We start from the raw sequence: 24,882 nt of genomic DNA on the forward strand, positions 1-24,882 counted from the left end.
TTCGGATTGTAGTGCAATCATGTGTCGTTTAGGATGCTGGATGGGGACTTCAGCCTTACTCATTTATATACATGTTGTTATAGTGACAGTCTGAAACTGCAATCGCAACCCATTTTACTTCTGTACCGTTGAATTCTTTGTTGCACTCGGAAATGCATCACGAGAAGAAAATGTAGGATGTGATTTTATCCATTAAAAACAATCAATGGTGAGAAGTGGATGTTATAGAGGAGTTTTTACATTTTGACGAAACGTTGCTACAATACGCATGTTCTTGTACTTTGAAATAACATGCATATGTTCAAAATAAGACACACAATAAGTAATTTGTTGTAAGAAAGTAAATATCCATGCAAATGTAATCACACGCAAACATTAGTATTCAGACTAAGTTGGCTTTAGATGTACTTAACGCTTAGCCCGGCGAGCAGACCGCCTTTAGCTGACTGCTTGACAGATCTGGGTTCTGCATCACCGACTACAAAGAATTATTCAGCAAAGATAATTCACGGAAAACCAAATGATGACCCTCTTTCCAGGGATTCATTCCAATCAGCTTTCTTTTGGAAAACAGACAGACATTCGGAAGTCATGAAGAGTTATTTTTGCCTTAACGAGGTCAGTGTTATTAATGATCATCTAAATAAAGCTATTTGGTTGTATATTTTTAGTTGCTATTTTTGCATTGTACGCCAGATTCCCTTGAGATGATCTTGATGGTCTTAAATATTTGCAGCATTTCTTTGTCATCACAGAAAGATGTTGTGAATTAATGAACCAGCTGTCATATTCTGAAACAAAGTGGCAAAAAAAAAAAAAAAAAAAAAAAAACTTATTTTGGAGCTCTGAAACACACAAGTTGGAAAGACACAAATAATCAACTCTCTAGTGAGCTGATAAACAGTATTTTTGTAATGTCAGTATTTTTTAGCTCAAACCATAAAATTGTCATAAAATGACAAACTCTTTGCAGTAATGTTTGATATACACTGAAAAGCTTGGGGCCAGTATTATTTTTCTTTTAAAAGAATGCTCACCAAGGCTGAATTAATGTGATGAAAAAATAAAAATAGTAATATTTTGAAATATTATAATTATATAATTATCTTCAGTGTCACATGATCCTTCAGTATATGCTGTTTTGCTGTTCATGATTTTTTATATATATATATATACAGTGAGGAAAATAAGTATTTGAACACCCTGCTATTTTGCAAGTTCTCCCACTTAGAAATCATGGAGGGGTCTGAAATTGTCATCGTAGGTGCATGTCCACTGTGAGAGACATAATCTAAAAAAAAAAAAATCCAGAAATCACAATGTATGATTTTTTAACTATTTGATGATACAGCTGCAAATAAGTATTTGAACACCTGAGAAAATCCATCCATCCATCCATCTTCTACCGCTTATCCGGGCCGGGTCGCGGGGGCAGCAGTCTAAGCAGGGATGCCCAGACTTCCCTCTCCCTAGACACTTCCTCCAGCTCTTCCGGGGGGACACCGAGGCGTTCCCAGGCCAGCCGGGAGACATAGTCTCTCCAGCGTGTCCTAGGTCTTCCCCGGGGTCTCCTCCCGGTGGGACATGCCCGGAACACCTTCCCGGGAAGGCGTCCAGGAGGCATCCGGAAAAGATGCCCGAGCCACCTCAACTGACCCCTCTCGATGTGGAGGAGCAGCGGCTCTACTCTGAGCTCCTCCCGAGTGACCGAGCTTCTCACCCTATCTCTAAGGGATCGCCCAGCCACCCTGCGGAGAAAGCTCATTTCGGCCGCTTGTATCCGGGATCTTGTCCTTTCGGTCATGACCCACAGCTCATGACCATAGGTGAGAGTAGGAACGTAGATTGACTGGTAAATCGAGAGCTTCGCCTTGCGGCTCAGCTCCTTCTTCACCACGACAGACCGGTACAGGGACCGCATTACTGCAGAAGCTGCACCGATCCGCCTGTCAATCTCCCGTTCCATCCTTCCCTCACTCGTGAACAAGACCCCAAGATACTTGAACTCCTCCACTTGAGGCAGGAGCTCTCCACCAACCTGAAGCGGGCAAACCACCCTTTTCCGACTGAGAACCATGGCCTCGGATTTGGAGGTGCTGATTCTCATCCCAGCCGCTTCACACTCGGCTGCAAACCGTCCCAGTGCATGCTGGAGGTCCTGGTCTGATGAGGCCAACACGACAACATCATCCGCAAAGAGCAGAGATGAAATCGTGTGGTCCCCAAACCTGACCCCCTCCGGCCCCTGGCTGCGCCTAGAAATTCTGTCCATAAAAATTATGAACAGAACCGGCGACAAAGGGCAGCCCTGCCGGAGTCCAACACGCACCGGGAACAAGTCTGACTTACTGCTGGCAATACGAACCAAGCTCCTGCTCCGGTCGTACAGGGACCGGATAGCCCTTAGCAAAGGGCCCCGGACCCCATACTCCCGGAGCACCCTCCACAGGCCGCCGCGAGGGACACAGTCGAATGCCTTCTCCAAATCCACAAAGCACATGTAGATTGGTTGGGCAAACTCCCATGAACCCTCCAGCACCCTGTAGAGGGTATAGAGCTGGTCCAGTGTTCCACGACTGGGACGAAAACCACACTGTTCCTCCTGAATCCGAGGTTCTACTATCGGCCGGATTCTCCTCTCCAGTACCCTGGCATAGACTTTCCCAGGGAGGCTGAGAAGTGTGATCCCCCTATAGTTGGAGCACACCCTCCGATCCCCCTTCTTGAAAAGAGGGACCACCACCCCGGTCTGCCAGTCCAAAGGTACTGTCCCCGACCGCCACGCGATGTTGCAGAGGCGTGTCAGCCAAGACAGCCCCACAACATCCAGAGACTTGAGGTACTCAGGGCGGATCTCATCCACCCCCGGTGCCTTGCCACCGAGGAGTTTCTTGACTACCTCGGTGACTTCAGCTTGGGTGATGGACGAGTCCACCTCCGAGCCCTCAGCCTCTGCTTCCTCAATGGAAGACGTGACGGCGGGATTGAGGAGATCCTCGAAGTATTCCTTCCACCGTCCGGTGATATCCCCAGTCGAGGTCAACAGCTGCCCACCTCCACTGTAAACAGCGTTGGTAGGGCACTGCTTCCCCCTCCTGAGGCGCCGGACGGTTTGCCAGAATCTCTTCGAGGCCGACCGATAGTCCTTCTCCATGGCCTCACCGAACTCCTCCCAGGCCCGAGTTTTTGCCTCCACAACCACCCGGGCTGCAGTCCGCTTGGCCCGTCGGTACCCATCAGCTGCCTCAGGAGTCCCACAAGCCAGCCAGGCCCGATAGGACTCCTTCTTCAGCTTGACGGCATCCCTTACTTCCGGTGTCCACCACCGGGTTCGGGGATTGCCGCCTCGACAGGCACCGGAGACCTTACGGCCACAGCTCCGAGTGGCCGCGTTGACAATGGAGGTGGAGAACATGGTCCACTCGGACTCAATATCTCCAGACTCCCTCGGGATCTGGTCGAAGCTCTGCCGGAGGTGGGAGTTGAAGATCTCTCTGACAGGAGATTCGGCCAAACGTTCCCAACAGACCCTCACAGTACGTTTGGGTCTGCCGAGTCTGTCCAGCTTCCTCCCCCGCCATCGGATCCAACTCACCACCAGGTGGTGATCAGTTGACAGCTCCGCCCCTCTCTTCACCCGAGTGTCCAAGACATACGGCCGGAGGTCGGATGAAACGACCACAAAGTCGATCATCGACCTCCGGCCTAGGGTGTCCTGGTGCCATGTGCACTGATGGACACCCTTATGCTTGAACATGGTGTTCGTTATGGACAAGCTGTAACTAGCACAGAAGTCCAATAACAGAACACCACTCGGGTTCAGATCAGGGGGGCCGTTCCTCCCAATCACGCCCCTCCAGGTGTCACTGTCGCTGCCCACGTGGGCGTTGAAGTCCCCCAGTAGAACGACGGAGTCCCCAGTCGGAGCACTTTCCAGCACCCCTCCCAGAGACTCCAAGAAGGCCGGGTACTCTACACTGCCATTCGGCCCGTAAGCACAAACGACAGTGAGAGACCTATCCCCGACCCGAAGGCGTAGGGAAGCGACCCTCTCGTTCACCGGGGTGAACTCCAACACATGGCGGCTGAGCTGGGGGGCTATAAGCAAACCCACACCAGCCCGCCGCCTCTCACCATGGGCAACTCCAGAGTGGTGAAGAGTCCATCCTCTCTCGAGGAGTGTGGTTCCAGAGCCCAAGCCGTGCGTAGAGGTGATCCCAACTATCTCTAGTCGGAATCTCTGAACCTCACGCACAACCTCAGGCTCCTTCCCCGCCAGAGAGGTGACATTCCATGTCCCTAGAGCTAGATTCCGCGTCCAGGGATCGGGTTGTCTAGGCCCCCGCCTTCGACTGCCGCCCGATCCACTTAGCACCGGCCCCTTACGGTCCCTCCTGCAGGTGGTGGGTCCACGGGAGGGTGGCCCCACGTCACTCCTTCGGGCTGAGCCCGGCCGGACCCCATGGGGGGAGGCCCGACCACCAGGCGCTCGCATACGAGCCCCAACCCCGGGCCTGGCTCCAGGGTGGGGCCCCGGCTGCGCCATACCGGGCGACGTCACGGTCCTCGTTTTTTTTGACATCATAAGGGTTTTTGAACCGCTCTTAGTCTGACCCGTCGCCTAGGACCTGTTTGCCTTGGGAGACCCTACCAGGGGCATATAGCCCCAGACAACATAGCTCCTAGGTTCATTCGGGTACTCAAACTCCTCCACCACGGTAAGGTGGCAGTTCAAGGAGGGGCCTGAGAAAATCAATGTTAATATTTGGTACAGTAGCCTTTGTTTGCAATTACAGAGGTCAGACGTTTCCTGTAGTTTTTCACCAGGTTTGCACACACTGCAGGAGGGATTTTGGCCCACTCCTCCACACAGATCTTCTCTAGATCAGTCAGGTTTCTGGGCTGTCGCTGAGAAACACAGAGTTTGAGCTCCCTCCAAAGATTCTCTATTGGGTTTAGGTCTGGAGACTGGCTAGGCCACGCCAGAACCTTGATATGCTTCTTACAGAGCCACTCCTTGGTTATCCTGGCTGTGTGCTTCGGGTCATTGTCATGTTGGAAGACCCAGCCTCGACCCATCTTCAATGCTCTAACTGAGGGAAGGAGGTTGTTCCCCAAAATCTCGCAATACATGGCCCCGGTCATCCTCTCCTTAATACAGTGCAGTCGCCCTGTCCCATGTGCAGAAAAACACCCCCAAAGCATGATGCTACCACCCCCATGCTTCACAGTAGGGATGGTGTTCTTGGGATGGTACTCATCATTCTTCTTCCTCCAAACACGTTTAGTGGAATTATGACCCAAAAGTTCTGTTTTGGTCTCATCTGACCACATGACTTTCTCCCATGACTCCTCTGGATCATCCAAATGGTCATTGGCAAACTTAAGACGGGCCTTGACATGTGCTGGTTTAAGCAGGGGAACCTTCCGTGCCATGCATGATTTCAAACCATGACGTCTTAGTGTATTACCAACAGTAACCTTGGAAACGGTGGTCCCAGCTCTTTTCAGGTCATTGACCAGCTCCTCCTGTGTAGTTCTGGGCTGATTTCTCACCTTTCTTAGGATCATTGAGACCCCACGAGGTGAGATCTTGCATGGAGCCCCAGTCCGAGGGAGATTGACAGTCATGTTTAGCTTCTTCCATTTTCTAATGATTGCTCCAACAGTGGACCTTTTTTCACCAAGCTGCTTGGCAATTTCCCCGTAGCCCTTTCCAGCCTTGTGGAGGTGTACAATTTTGTCTCTAGTGTCTTTGGACAGCTCTTTGGTCTTGGCCATGTTAGTTGGATTCTTACTGATTGTATGGGGTGGACAGGTGTCTTTATGCAGCTAACGACCTCAAACAGGTGCATCTAATTTAGGATAATAAATGGAGTGGAGGTGGACATTTTAAAGGCAGACTAACAGGTCTTTGAGGGTCAGAATTCTAGCTGATAGACAGGTGTTCAAATACTTATTTGCAGCTGTATCATACAAATAAATAGTTAAAAAATCATATATTGTGATTTCTGGATTTTTTTTTTTTAGATTATGTCTCTCACAGTGGACATGCACCTACGATGACAATTTCAGACCCCTCCATGATTTCCAAGTGGGATAACTTGCAAAATAGCAGGGTGTTCAAATACTTATTTTCCTCACTGTATATATATATATATATTGCAGATAACTGTCTTAAATATACTTTATTAAAATAAATAAAAACATTTGGGTCACACTTTAGATTAGGGTCCAATTCTATTTAAGTTCAATTAACTATTAACTACGATTTTTGCCTCAATAAACTCCTAATTACTGCTTATTAATAGTAAGTAAAGGTGGACTGCATGATTCTAGATAAATTGAGAATATTTTTTTTTTGTTTCAAACTGAGATCACGATTCTGAACAGGCAGCTGAACAAAATAACGTCATAAAATGCTGTAGTCTATTAAAATGTTTAACTAATCTAAATTTTTTTTTTTTTTAAATCAGTTTGAATGAATGATTCAATGACTCACTCATAAATTTTTGAACGAAACTCTTGAATGAATGATTCAATGACAAATGCATTTTTTATGGTCACTTGTCGCCACCTACTGTTGTAATGATGTAAATCGACACAATGGTCAATTGAGGCGCCAAGTTACTTTCAAAAGGTGATTTGCTCTATTTTGATTGCTTCCGTAGACATCAGTGTTTATATTCGAACTATAACCTTTTATCCCAGTACTTCTGTGTTAATCTGAACTGTTGTTACACAGAAATAATGATACTGTGTGGTTGAAAAGACGATGTTCAAGGCAGACAAATCGTTGTAATTTAGGATTGAAATTGCGTGTTTGAATCGAGATGGCGATCTTTTAACGATTAATCGTGCAGGATTAAGGGATGTAGAATATGGTCGTGCCGAATAAGGCATTAATATGTGCTTTATAAGTACTAATAAACAGCCAATATCCTAGTATTAAAGCTGCAGTCGGCAAGTCTGGCAGATTGGGTCGACTTAGCCAAATTTTGAATGTTTACAACTCTCATGCCCCTCCCCCACTACCAGCGAGCACCCTCCCATCGAGGTCGTGCTCGTCAGTGCGTGTGTACCTGATTTTCTGTGAACGCGTCCGTCTCTTCAGCATCGATCAACACCATGGACTCGGAGGTAGGCTGCCCTGGCTAATCTACCCACAGATAGCAATAACCGAGGAATTGGAAGCTTGTTAGTAGATTTTCTCTCCGGCATCACGCTTCATGCAATCTTCAGACAAACTTCAGGCGTGTCGTGTGCATGTGATATTGTAACGTGGGAGGGGGGATCTGTGGCGTGTGCACGACCTGTGATTGACAGTCAGATCTCACACCCCCCTGCGCTGATTGGACCCGATGATCTGGGAGCGGTGGATTTTTGCAAAACAAATAACACGCTCCAGGTGGAGTTAGAAGCTCGGGTTTTTTTCTAAAACCAACTTATTTATGTTGTTCTGTCGGATTATAGTGTCGATTTCACTGAATATGATAAAAAAAAATTTGCCGACGGCAGCTTTAAGTAATATGCATGATAATAAGCAACTAGCCTAGTTCATAGTGAGAATTGGACCCTAAACTACACTCTCAGAAAATAAAGTAGGCCTACATAATTGTACCTTTAGGGGTACAATGGCTTGTCACTGGAGCTGTACCCTCAAGGGTACAATATTGTACCTTAACCTTTAAAAGAAACTGTACATATATGTACCTTTTAATGCTTTTTGACCCTAAAAAAGGTACATATATGTACCTTAAGGTCCAACAATAAGCCCTATGGGGTATGTTAGTGTAGATTGTACCCTGGGGGACAGAAATGGACTCCTACTGTACCCCTATTTCTGACAGTGTAAAGTGTTACACACATTTGATTTATGGCATGACTCATCATCATCATCATCATCATCAAAACTATATATTGTAGGAAATTCTAAAATAAAATAACTATGAAATATTCATCTAAAATGACATGCTCTTAAGGGGGGCATTTGTTTTATGTAATGTGAGCAAGGAACATGCATATGTCTCTTTGGCTTTGTCATGGCATTAAGTGTAACGGCAGGTCTGTCCTCATGTCCTCTTCATCAGCTACTTCCTGTCACACACACACGCAGCCACAACCTCTCACAGCTGCCAGCGATGCACGAAAAAATCACGATGCCGCACTGCAAAACAAATAATAGCGTGCAACACGAGAACAGGCCTTGCCTTGCCATGCAGCCCATCACTGCCACATCATTTACACCTCAAGGAAAGAGTGAAGTATTTTTAAACCACGCTAGTGTGAAGCCAAAAATATTCCGAGCTATGTCCCTTTAGCATAAAACACTTGTTTGGTTCTCTCCTATTCGAGGTCTGTTGTGAGTGATCTGCTTCTGTTTAAGAGTCCGAGAAGGAAGCGCCAGAGAAGCCTGTCTGCTTCAGTGATGCTTCTGAGGATCTCTTCTCACCGCCCCGGCTGTGTTAAACCAACACGTTTGGAGTTTAGGGATTCTGGGCTTAGAGCTGAGGGATTATAAGCAGTTGATTATTGCTTAAGCGAGTATTAAGATTGCTCTCAACCCTTCCGGGGTTATAAATCAAGCCAAGCCTGGCCATAGGGGCGTAATGAGCGCTAATCGCTCGCTAATGAGCCGGAGTGGCACAGAACACCCACCTGTCCCCACACAAACACTGCAACATTCACATTTATTTCCTTTCCTTCTGCTGGAGTGCAAGCTGAGGCAGGCATCACATGAAGGATATTTCCATTGGGCTAAAATCCCATAGATTTGCTCTGAAGGAAGGAACACAATATGATTGAGGATCTGCTCGAGGACTAGGAGTGCCACTATAAAATTGACTAATAGACATTTTATTTGTTTTATATCTCCCATGTTTAAAATATTTGTTAAATGTAACAATACATTAAATAACTTCCATAATTTATTTTTTATATTACATACATTTTAAAGCAAAGAATGGGCAGATGTTGTTTTTAAAATATTAAATATTAATGTATTATTGATTTGTTACAAAGAATTGACAAATAGACATTTAAAACTGTTTTAAAAAAAAACTCCCATAATTTATTTTTAATAGCAGAAAATAAAAGAAAAAAGAAAGGCCAGATGTTGCTTTTAAATATTAATTAATACAATTATAAAATTCATAAAATTATTTATTATTACATTTAACTAAATTTTTAAACATTAAATATAAAGCCTTAAAGAAATCTATTTATTGCTCAATTTGAAGTTACTTTTTATTTATATTATATAATGAAATTCCACCCTATTTAATTTGTAAATGCATGTTATAGATATTATTGTTATGATTAATCCATGAATATCTCTCTTTGTTTGTTTCTGTTTGTTACCTTGTTTGTTCGTTCCTACTTCTTCCTTCCTTCCTTCCTTCCTTCCTTCCTTCCTTCCTTCCTTCCTTCCTTCCTTCCTTCCTTCCTCCCTTCCCTCCTTCCCTCCTTCCTCCCTCCCTTCCTTCCTTCCCTCCTTCGTCCCTCACTTCCTTCCCTCCTTCCTCCCTCCCTTCCTTCCTCCCTCCCTTCCTTCCCTCCCTCCTTCCTCCCTCCCTTCCTTCCCTCCCTCCCTCCCTCCTTCCTCCCTCACTTCCTTCCCTCCTTCCGTCCTTCCTTCCTCCCTCCCTCCCTCCCTCCCTCCCTCCCTCCCTTCCTTCCTTCCTTCCTCCCTCCCTCCCTTCCCTCCTTCCTTCCTTCCTTCCTTCCTTCCTTCCTTCCTTCCTTCCTTCCCTCCTTCCTCCCTCCCTTCCTCCCTCCCTTCCTCCCTTCCTCCCTTCCCTCCTTCCTTCCTTCCTTCCTTCCTTCCATTTCTTAAAATCTACTGCATTCATTTTTTAATTAAATAGCCAACTAACAACCTCCCAGAACATTCTAGCACCCAAATTGACATGCTAACCACATGAGAACACCTTTGAAACAGCAGAATCCATCCAACGCTTTATTCGTGATGGGTCTTTGAAATAAACATACAAGCACGACTCACATTTCCTTTAGAAAATGTAAAAATGTAGTTCATTCCTTCTTGTTTTTCCAGACTTAAGGTTGATTTTCCATCCCCTCGTCGTGCTCTCATGCTCCTTATTTATTTTGCCCCTAATTCACTTCTTGGCTCATTTGCTCCTCAAGGATTTAGAGAGGCAGATTGAGTCAAGATGATGTATTTCTTATGGTCATAGACACGATCTGTGATGTTCAGCATGTCTCACGCACACACTACTATATATAACTCCACACATATTCGCCAATTCCCTCTCTTTCCGCTGACATGCCCTTCCACTGCTGTTTTTATGACTTTGTCACCTCATGAAAATGATTTAGGGTGTCTTTCACTGTCGTGCTATTAATGGATAAGCAGTGCTTTTGACGATCGCTCTGATGCAGTGACGTCTGGACATTTCTGTAGGTCAAGGTCGGGGATGCACGTTGGCGAGGAAAGCGAATAAATGCATTTAAATCCCCCACCCCATTTCAGAATGCTGGTTATTTACTGAACCAAACTTAATGCCCCGTCGCCCTGAAACCTTCGCATCCCAGCGATTCGCAAATGGAAGATTTCTGGGCTACTTCCACCTTGAAGCTTTTACGCTTCCTCTCTAAATGCTAGCAGGGTTTCTTTTCTGATCCCAGAAGGAGACTGTATCTTACGCACATGCATGCACACATCAATAACAACCCCCGCGCCAATTCACATCTCACTCTCGCCCATTGAAAGCAAGCCTTTCTGTTGACCCAGCAGGCTTTTCAGCACAGGACAGGCATGTGAATGAAGCTCCGCAAAAGGAGTGAGGGGTGCTCGCCTGTAGCTCTGAGCGCACTTTAAAACCTGCAGGGACACAATTGTGAACCTACTCTCTGGCTCCAACACTGCTATTGTTCGCCTGTAAGTGATGTTGAGTAGGAGGACCTCAGAAACTGAACTCAGGTTGTAAACAAGCTTGTTAACTAGCACTAGCATGGAGGATGTCTACCGAACATTAGTTTAGGGAACTTTGAGCTTGATTTATTCTTCTGGCAAAACATGATTTTTTTTAAGGTAAGCTTTTATAAGAGAACCTCGCTCATGTTTTGGATTTTGGAGACCCCGATATGCTCACGACGAAGCTTTGCTTTGGGTAAAAATAAGTTAAGAAACCGTTAAGTAAAATTTACTTAACTAAATTAAGTAAAATTAACAAAGAAAATAAGGAACTTTATCTTGGCCAAAAGTGTGTTGATTAATTTCTACACTGTACAAAATGATATCAATAAGTTATGACAACATGTTTTTACATTGCTTTAACTCATCAAAATAAGTTAAGCAATTTTCAACTTTCATTAGTTATACAAGATTCAGCTAATTTTAATGTAATTTAAGTTTAAATTACTTAAACATCCAAGTTGATTGTACTTAAAACGTTAAGGCAGCAACTTTTTTTTACAGTGCTCTGTTTCAAATACGTTTTACTTAAACAATACAACACTGAATTAAGCCGTGCTTTTAAAGTGTATGCTTTACTTAGAACATCGAAAACAGAGATCTCAGTACTTGCTACACAATATCGCTAACATTCGTTGGATCATTTTTGAGTATGAATGTGTCATTTTGAGTAAAATGAACTCCAGATGTCACAAAACAACACGTTACTAAACCTAACAACAAAAGCAATGATAAAACAGTGTAAATGCAGCTGGAAAACAGTGAAAAATGCAACCTTATTAATTATTCATGCCCCAGTGCATGATGGGAACACCAGTATTAGATAGTTGAGTATAGGTTTTATTTAAGTCACTTAATTGCTCTTTAATTTTTACAAGCTTAAATTGAGTACTTATATAGCATTGACTTTGTTTTTTTTTAATTATTGCCTAACTTATTCAGGTAGATATTATAACATTTGAAGGAGGAAAGTCCTAGACCATGAGAAGTCTAGCTCACGGCTGATGTCATGTGGTTATTGACCCACTGAAAAACACTGGTTGATTTTCATATATTCATAGTCTTATATATAAGCCTTTTAAATTTCAGCAGGACATACTGCATCTATTTTTATTTCATTTTCCCAAGGTGGAATTTCCTAATCGATCTGACCCCTGTGCCAATGGGTCATCTGTGAGCAAACCTGCTCTCTCTGTCTGATGGATGAAGTCCTCAAACCACAGAAAGGATCTTTAATATTCTTGAGAGATGGGACAAACGTGCAACACTTTTTACTTGCCATTGGTTTTAAAAAAATATTCATTTAGGCTTTTATTATAACTGGATTAGATTATATTTTTTTACAGAAATGTACCATTATTTACACCCTTCTGATGTATTTAATTGACCTTCAGACTTGTTTAAAAAAAAGAAGAGCTTTTATCTCTTTTATCTTTTAGAGCTTTTAAGAATTTTTATCTTTAAAAGAAGGACATTTCATTTATTTATATAAACTTACTCTACCGTTTAAAAGTTTAAGGTCAGTAAGATTTGTTTTTTTTGTTTTTTTAAAGAAATTGTTTTAAAAAATCAGCATGGATGTATTAAATTTAACAAAAGTGACAGTAAAGACATTTATATACAAAAGATTTATATTTCAAAAGAACAGCATGTATTTGAACTTTCTATTCATCAAAGAATCCTGAAAAGGATGCATCACGGTTTACACATATATAACTGTGAAAAAAAGAAAAAGTTTCTTGAGCATCAAATCAGCATATTAGAGTGATTTCTGAAGGATCATGTGACACTGAAGACTGGCGTAATGATGCCTGAAAATTCAGCTTTGATCACAAAAATAAATTGCATTTTAAAATCTATTCAAAGAGAAAACAGTACATTGTAAAAAATAGTTCACAGTATTACTGTATTTTGATCAAATAAATGTACCCTTGGTTTGTAAAAGTGAATTCTTTCAAAAACACAAAATATCTTATGAAACTTTTGAACTCTAGTGCTTGATTGATTGATTTATTCATATCAAGAGCTTGTTTTGTCCCATGTGTTGTAAATCAGTGGCAAAATTAGCCCGTTTGCTAGTTTGCCATCTGCGCCAAACAAGTCTGGAAATGTTTTGTGTCTGTGTTATAGTTCAGCAAACCATATTGATTGCCTTAATCCTCTGAAAGATTTCTATGTAATATGCAGTGCCATTTAATCAATCAAAAACAATTGAGCTTAGCAAGTATTAAGAACATTGACAAATCAAAGTGCAAACAGTTCAACAGATAGATGACCATGCTGGTATTCAGTGCTCAATCGCTTCACTTTCACACTGTCACACACACTAATTGTTGCAAGAATAGACCGAAACCATTTGCATATAGATGGCAGCCTTTCATCTCAGCCGGAGTAGAAGGGCTTCATAAGCCACCAGTCTGGGACATGGAGCTCTAATAACACCCCAGCAGTCCTGGGACCCCGTCCACCCTGACGGCTCCCTGTAGGGACTTTACACACCCTTCCCTCCGAGTCTTGGGCTCTTTTATGTTAAATTGCTAAACTGGTTGGTGCACATTTTAGTTTCGAGAGAGGTAAATGATATACCATTGTATTAAAGTTTTTGTATGCTATAGAAAATTATGATGTTCTTTGAAAGCCATACAAATTCCCATCACAGTGTCATTTCCGCCACATCTCGAGTAATGTATTGTGATTGATGGTGTTCTTTGGTTGAAATGACTGATGGAAATGACTTTTGAAGCATATTTTGGTATAAAATCATCGACTACTTTGTCCTGCTTAGGCTAATTTCATAGCTATCATTTTTACATATCATAAATATATTATTTTCACACTTACTGTCATTTCCACCACATCTCAAAATGATGTATTGTGTTCGGTAGTGATGTGTGGTGGAAATGACTAATGGAAAATTACATTTGAAACATTGGTAGGGATGCACAATATTGAATTAAAATGCGATATGCATCCACTATTAAGTAATATTTCAACAATTAATTAATAATTTGTTAAAGTTACTGCTTGGCAATTATGCACAAAAATATTCATTACACACCCTTTCCTCCAAGTCTTTAGCTCTTTTATGATAAATTGGTTGCTGCAACTTTTAGTCTAGAGAGCAGTAAATGATATGCCATTATTCATTTCCTTTTTTCAAAAAAAAAAAGAAGAAAAAGATATATATATATATCTCCCACCACTGTGTCATTTCCGCCACATCTCAATTGACGTATTGTGTTTGGTAGTTTTCTGTGGTGGAAATTGTGTTGGACGTGACATTGTAAACTTTTTTGGTATAAAATCACAGACTACTTTGTCTTGCTAGGGCTAATATCATAGCTATAATCTTTATGTATCATAAATGTACACAATATTTTCACACTTCCTGTCATTTCCACCACATCTCAAAATGATGCATTGTGTTTGGTATGTGTGGAAATGACATTTGGCATAAATTGTTGACTACTTTGTTTTGCTATGGCTAATATCATTGCTAGAATTTTACATATCAATACACACTGTTAAATACTATTTTCACAATTTTTGTATAATTTGATAGGTACAATTTTATTGAAAATGATGCACAAACATATTCTGTGTGATATATATTTTTTTTTTTCTAACTCCTCAGTTGACACTGTTGTCTTCTCAGTTGTACACAAACTTTTGAAAACTTGTTTTGGGGCAAAATTGGTCAGTGTATTGGCAATGACACTATATGACTGTGGGACAGTCTTTCAGTCTTTGTTGGGAATGTCATATTTTTAAATGTAATAATACATATTTTCATAATGAATTTTCATATTTCAATATTTAAAGTCTGGGAAAAGGATAAAGCTCAAATCTATACATAAGTCATTTGATATGTTGAAGGCATGGTAAAAAGTCTTAGTTTTAATATGACCTTCGTGAAAAAAAAAAATGAAATCTGTTAGATTAAATAAAAACCAACCTTTGGGACATAAAAGTGCAGAGAGTTGAAGAAACATCCATATATCAATGTACTACGGCATTATCAACTTAATCTGTCTGGCAGACGGAGATTATACATCTGACTCCTCTGGCATTAAAACGCCCACTTTTAACGCTCACTCATCAATTCCCGATCGACAAAATCAAATCCCTCTCTACATTTTTTCTTGTTTAAAATCCTTTTTTTACTCATAAATATGCCCTGGTACAGCAGTAAAAAGAATGTTGAATGCAAATTTCATGTCACTTTAAAGGCATTTACCCAAGACCCCACTTCCTCCATAGCAGATGCTCAAGCTTGCATTGTTTTTCTGATCCATATGTTGAGGTGTCAAATCATCACCTCATTCCCTTACCGGAAACAACAACGTTTGCATTTATACTTTTTTTTTTTTTTCTTCCTCTTTGGCTCCAAACCAGGAAACAGGGTGTGCATGAATGTTCATCGAATACAGGCTAACTGATCGATATCATTGAATGTATAAGGAAACTGATACCTGAGCAGCAGATTGTTTTATAGATATGCTATTTGCTACTTTCCCCAGAGTGCTTTGCTTCAGCTGTGTTTAAAATGAAAGGAAATCAAAGGAAACTAAGCAAAACCTGAACAACAGAGAGCTGTCTTCATTGCATTTTCAATAAACAATTCAATAACGTTTCATTAAAGCCCTGAATACTCCAGGAAAGGGTATTATTTGTTCAATTGAAGCTTACAAGGTAAAGCTGCCAAGATCAATGTATAAAACTGACAGTATAAACAATATACATGAATAGCATTTCTAAAAAAACAACAACAAATGAATCAGTGAATGAGTTCAGAGAACTGGGCCACGGGCTAATATTGTGTCCTATCCGAATTTATTGATTGCTTAATGAGTAGCCCCGCCCACCGCTCCAAATAATTGTATATTAAACATCAAATATGTTCTGATTGGCTGTTGTTGTGTCACATTGCACAGCCTTATCACTTTCAGGGGCCGTTTACACGACACCGTTTTCAACTAAAAACGGAAACTTTTCGCCGTTTTGGCCGTTCATTTACACGACAACAGAGTTTTGGCGGCCTGCAAACGCAAACTTTTGAAAACAATACTGTTATCATCTTCATGTAAAACTACAAAAAACACGAATTTGTGAAACGGTGACATCATGCACATGCATATTACGTGTCAAGTCTATAGGTGTTTAGTTTTTCTTTACAAAGTGACGTCGCCATCTACTGGCCTGGCATGAATAATAAAGCGTTTTAGTCCGTTTTTACTACATCGCTGTCATGTAAATGTACCTTCGGTGTGCATCTGGTTAGAACACATGTATTACTGTATTTTTGATTAAATAAATGCAGGTTTGGTGCACAAAATGGCTGCTACTTTCAAAAAATGAAAAAAATCGTACCAATCCCAAACATTTAATCGTTTTGCCTTAACTTAAACTCATGGTTCATCTCGTACATATATTGTGTTCCCTTTTCATTCTGAGCACCAGTTCAGCAAGGGCAGAAATCATGTTTTTTTGTCATATCTTTTTTTCTTTTTGCACACCACAGGGCTCTGGGGATTAGATAGGAGCCGACGTCTCTGACTTTTATTCTTGTTTTCCAGATTATTCATACAGCTTAACACACTATCATAGGAGAAACACACAGAGAGCAAAAATAGTTTCTTCACAGAGAAACGTCAGTCAAACGCGTCTTCCTTTTCACAGATATGTATTTGCACTAGACATCAGCTGTCAAAGCGTAAGTGACGGGCCGCTCCGTCGCTGAAAAGACGGAAAGCGTTCCCATGGCCCCAAAGGTACACCCTTGTGCACACGAGACCTCGGATATTCAGGAGCGCGGCGTACGCGCAGAATCTCCACATTACGTGGCGATTTCATTGAAGCGAGGCTTTTGGAAATTAAGACAATGCACTTTAACAAAACCCCCTCAAGTGTTGCCATAAAGGCTCTTTTGTCTCTGTATGAATTTGCATAAGCTAGAAGACTCTTTCTAAATGCTGCAAAATTAGTAACCTAAAAGCAAATGGTTTGGAGATTCCGGTCCGGCAGCTGAAGTGCTCTTGCGGGTCTTTAGGAGAAAAGCAGTTTTTGTCCACAACGGAGGTCCCGGAGCAGAGGTCTCCAAGTCATTAATCACGGCCATCTTTTCAGCTGCCAGTCCATACAAAAGGTGACCCCGACTTCACAATGGGCCTGGCAATAAAGAGGCTGTTTAAGGGGGGTTAGATATAGTTTACTGCGGATTATTGCGGGAGTGCCACACATTTATATTACAGTGGTCTTAAAGAGCTTATCTGCTGGGGAATGCTGAGAGCGAGTCGGCCATATTGTCCCACTCGTACTGTTGGGGTTTTTTTGCTTTTAAGAGGATCTAGAACCAAATTCCATTATGATTAAGCCTTCTATTTTTGATGCGTGGGTTGACTTGTAAATCTTTATTTTATTTTATTTTTTACCAGCTTAGACAGAGACTGCGACTGGTGTCAATCCTGCAAAGCAATATCCGGGCTCAAAATCAAAAGATTTATCATTTTTATAATATCAAAATGTTCATTGTCAAATTAAAAATATTTTTATAGATATAAAAAGATTTAACCTATATGTCCATTATGATTTTTTTGCTTTTGTGATTATTGTTTTCATGACCGTTAAGCACATTTATCTTGCATATTTGTTATTACTTTGTGAAGTAATAATGAAAAGTAGTAATGCGAAAAAAAATATCATCACAGTAATGAAAGTATGTCTGTCTGGACTCAGAAGCTTTTAAAATTTAAAGTTAAATGTTAATTTAGTTCAGCATTCTAACATTATTAGGGCCCGAGCACCGATGGTGTGAGGACCCTCTTGGAATTGCTCCGTTTATCTTTACTTGTAATTTAATAACTGAAATTATTTTTGGTAACACTTAACAATAAGGTTCATTAGTTAACATTAACTAACATGAACTAACAATGAGCAATACATTTGTTACAGTATTTAGTAATTTTTGTTAATGTTAGTTAATAAAAATACAGCTGTTCATTGTTTGTTCATGTTTGTGCATTAACTAATTGCAACTAACCTTTCATTTTAATCATGTGTAATAAATGTAGAAATTACTCAATGCTGTAGAAGTATTATTCATTCTTAGTTCATGTTAATTAAGGTAGTTATTAACTAAATGTTAACCTTATTGTAAAGTGTAACCTAATTTTTTTTCACAAAAATATGTTTTTCAACACTACATTTTCATGACAGTTACTGTAATGTTAAGAAATATCGATACTATAGTACATATAACCCAATGCTTTTATACATATAAATACAAGAGTACATACAAATTAATGTTATATTCCAACAAAATACCATAGTGAGTGTTTTCAGTTCTGCATAAGAATTTATATTTTACCTCAAGAATATTTCACCTGTCTGTTTTTATGACCGTTAAACATTTTCTCCCATAATTGTCATTACTGTAATGTGAAAAAAAAAGAAAAAAAAATCATATTCTTACTATATTAATGAAAATATTCTGTCTGGATGTAAAAGCTTTTTTTATTAAAATAAAATGTAAATATGTAATTCAACCAATACTTTGTTCTATTTTACACATTTACTTTATAATTTAAGCAGTATCTCATTGTTTTTCTTCATAATGTTACAGAGAATGGGTTTCATTTTGTTTGTTCAAAATGTATCTCAGGTGAGATGTGACCCAGATGTGTTCCTGGCAATTTCCGTAAGATTATTTTTATTGTGTATTCTATTTTTAACCCACGTTGCATGCTCAGTCGGCAGATGCAGTGGATGAATAGTGCTCTATGGTCTGAGATGTCTGAAAACTGCACATCCTGTGGTTTAATCCATTACAGATACTAAACCTTGTATTGTCAGAGACACTTGATTTGGATCGGAGCTGAAGTCCAGGAAATTAAATGAATCAAGCAGGGAAACCTCACTATCTTAAGTGAGCCTTAGAGAAAACAAAGACCCAACCTCTAATCAACTTCATAAATCCACATCGACATGTTTAAGACCTCCTCCGCAGCTCCGGTTCTGTGTGATATCCTGTCCAGGGGAAATCAAGGGACCTATAAATTGATGTCAGTTTGCCTGATCTCACAGTGACGCCTACACCAATATATTTCTCTCCACGCGGCCATTTTGTTTTTACACTACGCTACAAAGTGTCATTTAGTTCCAGAGATGGCATGCATTATTGCTGACAAGCTTGCATTACGAAGGTCTAATGTTTCTCACAATGCTGTTTGCTTTGTAATGCGGATTTGAGATGAGGCTGGAATATTAATGAGGCAGGTGATAATGTAGATTCCTTTTCCTTGTGTGTAAAAAGAATAACGCAGCAAAAATGCAAATTTACTCACCCTCATGTCACGCCTGTGTGGATTTCTTTGTTTTATTGAATGCAAAAAGAGATATTTTGCAGAATGTCCGATCTGCTCTTTTTCCATACAGAGGCCAGCTAGGAACAGCTGTGCAAGTAAAACTCACCCACCCGGCATCAAGAGGCGAACTAGCAACTGATGGTCTTTAGCTGCGGTCTTTAGCGTCCAGAACTTACCCGCCTCCCATTCCGGAAACGCAGGTTCAAATAAGAGGGATCACATTGGTGCCGTGACCCGGATGGGAGTGAAGTTTAGGGGGGTGAGTGTAACTGAGGCCAGCTAGTAAGAGTAAACCTCACTCCCCTGGCCTCAAGAGGCGCACTAGAGGCCGCGGTCTTTAGCATCCTTGTTATCATGCCCCCCTCCCATGCTGAAAACACCAGTTCGAATCCCTCTCGGAACAGAGCGAGTAGAACCCGAGGTGTTACATTGGTGCCGTGACCCGGATGGGAGTGAGGTTTAGGGGGCTGGAGTGTAACTGAGGCCAGCTAGTGAGAGCTGTGTGAGTAAACCTCACTCCTCTGGCCTCAAGAGGCGCACTAGCGACTGCTATCTTTAGCGTCCTTGATAGTGCGCCCGCCTTCCATGCCAGAAACACCAGTTTGAATCCCTCTCGGAGCAGAGCGAGTAGAACCCGAGGTGTTACATTGGTGCCGTGACCCGGATGAGAGTGAGGTGTAGGGGGGTGAGTGTAACTGAGGCCAGCTAGTAAGAGCTGTGGGGGGTAAACCTCACTCCCCTGGCCTCAAGAGGCCTACTAGCTGCCGTCTTTAGCGTCCTTGATAGTGTGCCCGCCTCCCATGCCAGAAACACCATTTTGAATCCCACTCAGAGTGGTGCAAGTAGAACCGGAGGGGTTGCACATACAACCAAAATGGATGGTGATTGGGATGTGTGTGTGTGTGTGTGTGTGTGTGTGTGTGTGTGTATATATATAATCTATTGTGCTCAACACAAGTCATGTGGGTGAGTAAATGATGACGAACTGTCTTTTTTAGGTGAACTATATTTAATATTTTCCCCATTGTTTTGTGAGGAATAGTCACCTTTTATCCGAGTCTTGGCTGCTGCAGTTTGATAGTCGTGACAGGAGTCAGAAGGGTGTATTTTTGCATTGGCTGTTGACTCACAGCGTTTAAACCACAGACCAAACAGAAGGACACCTGCCACTTAAAAATCTGCTGGAAGCGCAGCGTTCTTCTCAAAGGCAGGGAGGGGGATTCAAGTAATAAAGTTTACGGCCACAAGATTTGTTGTGCTGTATTTTTTAAAAATGGATCCTGGTTTACAAGATGCTGCAGTGCCGCATTATGTCACCCCGACTTGGGAGAACTATTTTAAAGGATTGTCCAGAAATCTTCTTTTTTTAACTTGTCCTTTAGGGTCTTGAAAAAATGTTCCAGCTGGAAAAAAATGTAAAACTCCTGTCAGCTGCCCGAGTGAGTGGCACACCAAAATAGCTGGGTAGTCGAATCCTATGAATAGATATGATGAAATATGGAGTGATGTTTTGTATTTTTATGTTGCAATTTTTTTAAAGAAATTAATATTTTTTGTTCAGCAAGGATGCATTAAATTGATCAAAAGTGACAGTAGAAAGTTTTACACACACAAAATCTTTCACATAAATTATGTTCTTAGTATTTAGTGAAAAAAAAAGAAAAAAAAAAGTGTTTCCACAAAAATATTAATTCAGCACAACTGTTTTCAACATTGATAATAGTAATAAATGTTTTTTGAGCAGCAAATCAGCATCCTAGAATGATTTCTTAAGAATCATGTGACACTGAAGACTGGAATAAATTCAGGAGTTAATTACATTATCAAAGTTTTACAATTTTTACTGTATTTTTTTATCCAATAAGTTCAGCCTAGGTGAGCACAAGAGACTAATCCCAAACTTTACAATGTTAGGTTTTAGCTGTAAAAACACATTACAAGTCGTAATCATGGTCTTTCCCCCCCTTCTGTGTCTTCTTCTAGTATCGTACGGACTGAACTGGCTTCTTTCCCTCCCTTTGATGTTGAGACGAGAGAAAAGGTTGCCATGGAAGTGAAAGAACGCAGACCCTACCGCTCTCTGACCTCCAGGCGGGACACGGAGCGCCGGTACACCAGCTCCTCAGCTGACAGCGAGGACGGCAAGCTCAACCCCAAGTCCTACAGCTCCAGCGAGACCCTCAAAGCTTTCGATCAGGACCCCAGATTGGCCTATGGCAGCCGAGTCAAAGACGTGGTGCACCACGAAGCCGATGAGTTCAGCAGGCAAGGTGAGCGGGGCAAGATTTCACATGTCTGATCTCTCAGCGCCATGCCAGGGGTAAAAGTGTCACAAGTGTCTTTGAAAACTGAAGTGTGCAATTTCTGTCCAACTAACATCATCAAACATAAAATGACGCTAGAATTTTCTTATTCGAGTCTGTGCTTTCCAAACTTGGCTGGAACCGCTTTGCTTGGGTTACGGTTTGCATGGACTCCAATATGGTTTGCATTTGCCCTGAAAGCAATCTGGCCTAATTTGCAGAAGTGAACCGTTATTGATGACATTATAATTCGCCTATTAAAGTATAATGCATTTCTGATTGCTGCATGTCTCCACAGAATTTACCTTCAGCCAGCAGCAAAAATATTGCATTTTTCAAATCTGTTCTACAGCAGACAGACACAAAATACAGTCCTGTCCAGGAACAGTTTACCCAAATTTGAAAATTGTGTCATTATTTACTCATCTACATGTCATTCCAAACCATATGCTGATTTTTTATTTTTATTTTCTGTGGAGGGTTTTTATGTTCATGCTGCTCTAGACCATAAGACCATTACTGGTGACCAGAGGCTTTCAGACTCCAAAAAACAAAAAGAAAAAAACAACAACAACAAAAACAAAAACACTATTAAAACACAATTATAGAGGTCCATGAAGTTAATACATTTTCCCTCTGTTTTCCAATGAGAAAATAAGAGCACAGCCATTTGGACATGAAGGTAAATAAATAATGACTTCTTTTTTTCCCCTATAGTTGTAGTAAAACCAAATTTATATATATATATATAAAAAATATTATTATTATTTTAACTTTACAGTACAATATTATTCATACTATAATAATATTTATTGTTATTATAATTGTATAATCATTCATATAATATATAAATGTGTGTGTGTGTGTGTGTGTGTAAGATTGTATATACAGTAATGTTTATTATTATCCGAAAGAGTTTCCAGAGTTTGCATCCCAGATTTAAGATTTGTGTCTTGATGAATGAATATTTAGCATTAGAGCTTAAATTTGGGTTGTGTGAGTACATAACAATATTCCTTATTTACCAAAAAAAACCCCAGATTTTTGGCTATTATAATTCCCCTAAATGAGCCGTATTAAAACTTTTGATGGCAAGAATGGTAATAATCCCTGATGCATGACCTGTGTGCTTGTTATTTTCTTTTTGAAGTGTGGAAAGCTGCACTCTTGATCATTTTACTTGCCTTCCTCATATTAAAGCACATATCTATTACACATACTTGTTAAAACGAGACGAACTATCATACACTTTGAGAGAGCTCTTCTCACAGGCTCCAGATCTGCATCTTCCAGATACGCTTCAGAGAGTGATCGCATTCAAGCAATTAAGAGAGACTGCGGTGACGATTTGATCCGTCGCTAATATATTCCAGCCGTTTAGAAAAAAGCTGTATCTAAAACCGGAGAGATAAAAGGAAAGCCGAATGCGGTGTTGTAGCTTTGCCATTAGCGTGCTGGGACTTTAATGAGAGGGGGGTGCCGTGAATGCTGATTCGCTGATGTCTTTTATGACCTTCTAATGTGTCCAGTTGATGGTGACCTGAAAAAATATGCACTTCCCCTCCATGAATACTAAATGCCATGTTTCTCTCAGGCACACTAACTATTAGGCTGTTACACTCACTCTCAGGCATAAATCTGTAATTTGCTGTAGCTCCATCGACACGGCTTCCTTTTTCTCGTGCTTTGGTCTCCACCAGGCATGAGCGCACTCTGAATTTAATGTTCATTGAGGTTGTGGGTTTGAGTGTTCCATTTTGAATAAACTTCTCGTTAGGTTTTTTTCAGGTTGATTAAATATTGGCTAGTTTCATATATTGCTTATTCCCAGTCAATTTGGAGTGTCATACAAGACCAGGTGCTCAGTTTAAAGGTGTTCTCTTGAAACAAATACGTTTCAAAACGCCTACCTAGACAGCATTTCTGTACTCTTTTAGAAAATGCGTACCCTACCATATAACTGTGAAAACACGGAAAGCCGGAAAATTCTGTAAATGGCATTGAATTGTTGTCTCATATCCACATTATTCCTGCGCCCCATGATGCTTTGCGCGAATTATGGGTGTAACTTCCATTAAGCTGTAAACAATCAGTGAAAAGGCTTGCTCTGTGAACGCAATATGTTACAAAACGCCTACCTATAGACAGCATTTCAAGGCATCACAGGTTCTGTACTCTTTTATTCTGTTTTTTTTATCTTTTATTCTGTAATCTTCCGGAAACCCGGAAAATTCCGTCAATGCCATTGAATTGTTGTCTCATAAATTACGGTAAAATTCCTACAATGGCGGGAAAGAGTTAAGTGTAATTAAAAAAAACTACTTTTCACTCAGAAACTTGTTTGTTATGCTGCATTCAGTTTACTTTGGATGTCAGAGGCATTCCAGTTAAAAAGTTCCTACTGGAAACAGCACTCAAGTTTGGAAGTAAACATCACATTAATTTATAACATATATGTGTAAAAACAAATTACACTTGTAATTAATAATTGTAAGTTAATAGTTTACATTGTACTGCCTTTTTAACTCTTTCCCCGCTATTGACGTAATTTTCCGTCTTTCAGTGTTTTCACTGTTATACGGTAGGGGGCGCTATTACACATCTTCTGAAAGACTACGGAATCTCCTGATTAAAGGTAGGGTATGGGATTTGCAAAACGGCCGGCAGATTTTGAAAATACACAACTCAAATGGTCCTACCTTCTTTCCTCCAACGCTGGCCCTGACTCCACCCATTCATGTGGAGGGAGTGGGATGGGGGGAGGGGGGTATGGTACGACCGTTTGATTGACGAACTTACTGTCCAATGATTCTAGGTGGTCTTGGAAATGATTGGCTGGAGTTTTTCGAGTCCTGCCTGTTCCACAGATGATTCAATTGCTTAATTTTCATTTCAGTGCTTCTAACTCAGTGGCTGTAAGTGGGTTAGGAATAGGATTTTAAGTGATTTTGAAAAAATGGACAAAAAAGAGAATCACATACCCCATCTTTAAAACACAGGCGAAGAAGAAGCAGAAATAAGCGATAGCTGTAAGCAGATGCATAATGTAAAATAACAATCACCAACATTAAACCGCATATAAATCAAAACTGCCTAATGTTACTGAATACAATGTCGACCTAGGACGAGCTATAGGACCGTGAAGCTTTGGGTGTGTTGATGGACTCAATGACTAACTGTTACTCCATTTATGATTTGATCATCGTTCTGAATCTGATCCAGGCGTCTTTTGTAAAATCTTGATTTTCTCAGCTTTTTACTCAAAGTGTTGCTTTTTTAT

At 40.8% G+C, this 24,882-nt stretch overlaps 1 protein-coding gene across 1 annotated transcript in view; it reads left to right on the forward strand.

The window, feature by feature from the left end:
• Positions 1-24,882, forward strand: part of tenm4 (teneurin transmembrane protein 4) — a 242,867-nt gene that overhangs the window by 51,240 nt on the left and 166,745 nt on the right. Inside the window, exon 2 of the mRNA XM_084126175.1 lies at positions 21,283-21,569. Coding sequence (XP_083982301.1) covers positions 21,347-21,569 — 223 coding nt within the window. The 5' untranslated portion in view covers positions 21,283-21,346. The remainder of the gene's footprint in view (positions 1-21,282; positions 21,570-24,882) is intronic.

The sequence above is a fragment of the Abramis brama genome, assembly GCF_963993115.1.
Source record: "Abramis brama genome assembly, chromosome: 10".
Lineage (NCBI taxonomy): Eukaryota > Metazoa > Chordata > Actinopteri > Cypriniformes > Leuciscidae > Abramis > Abramis brama.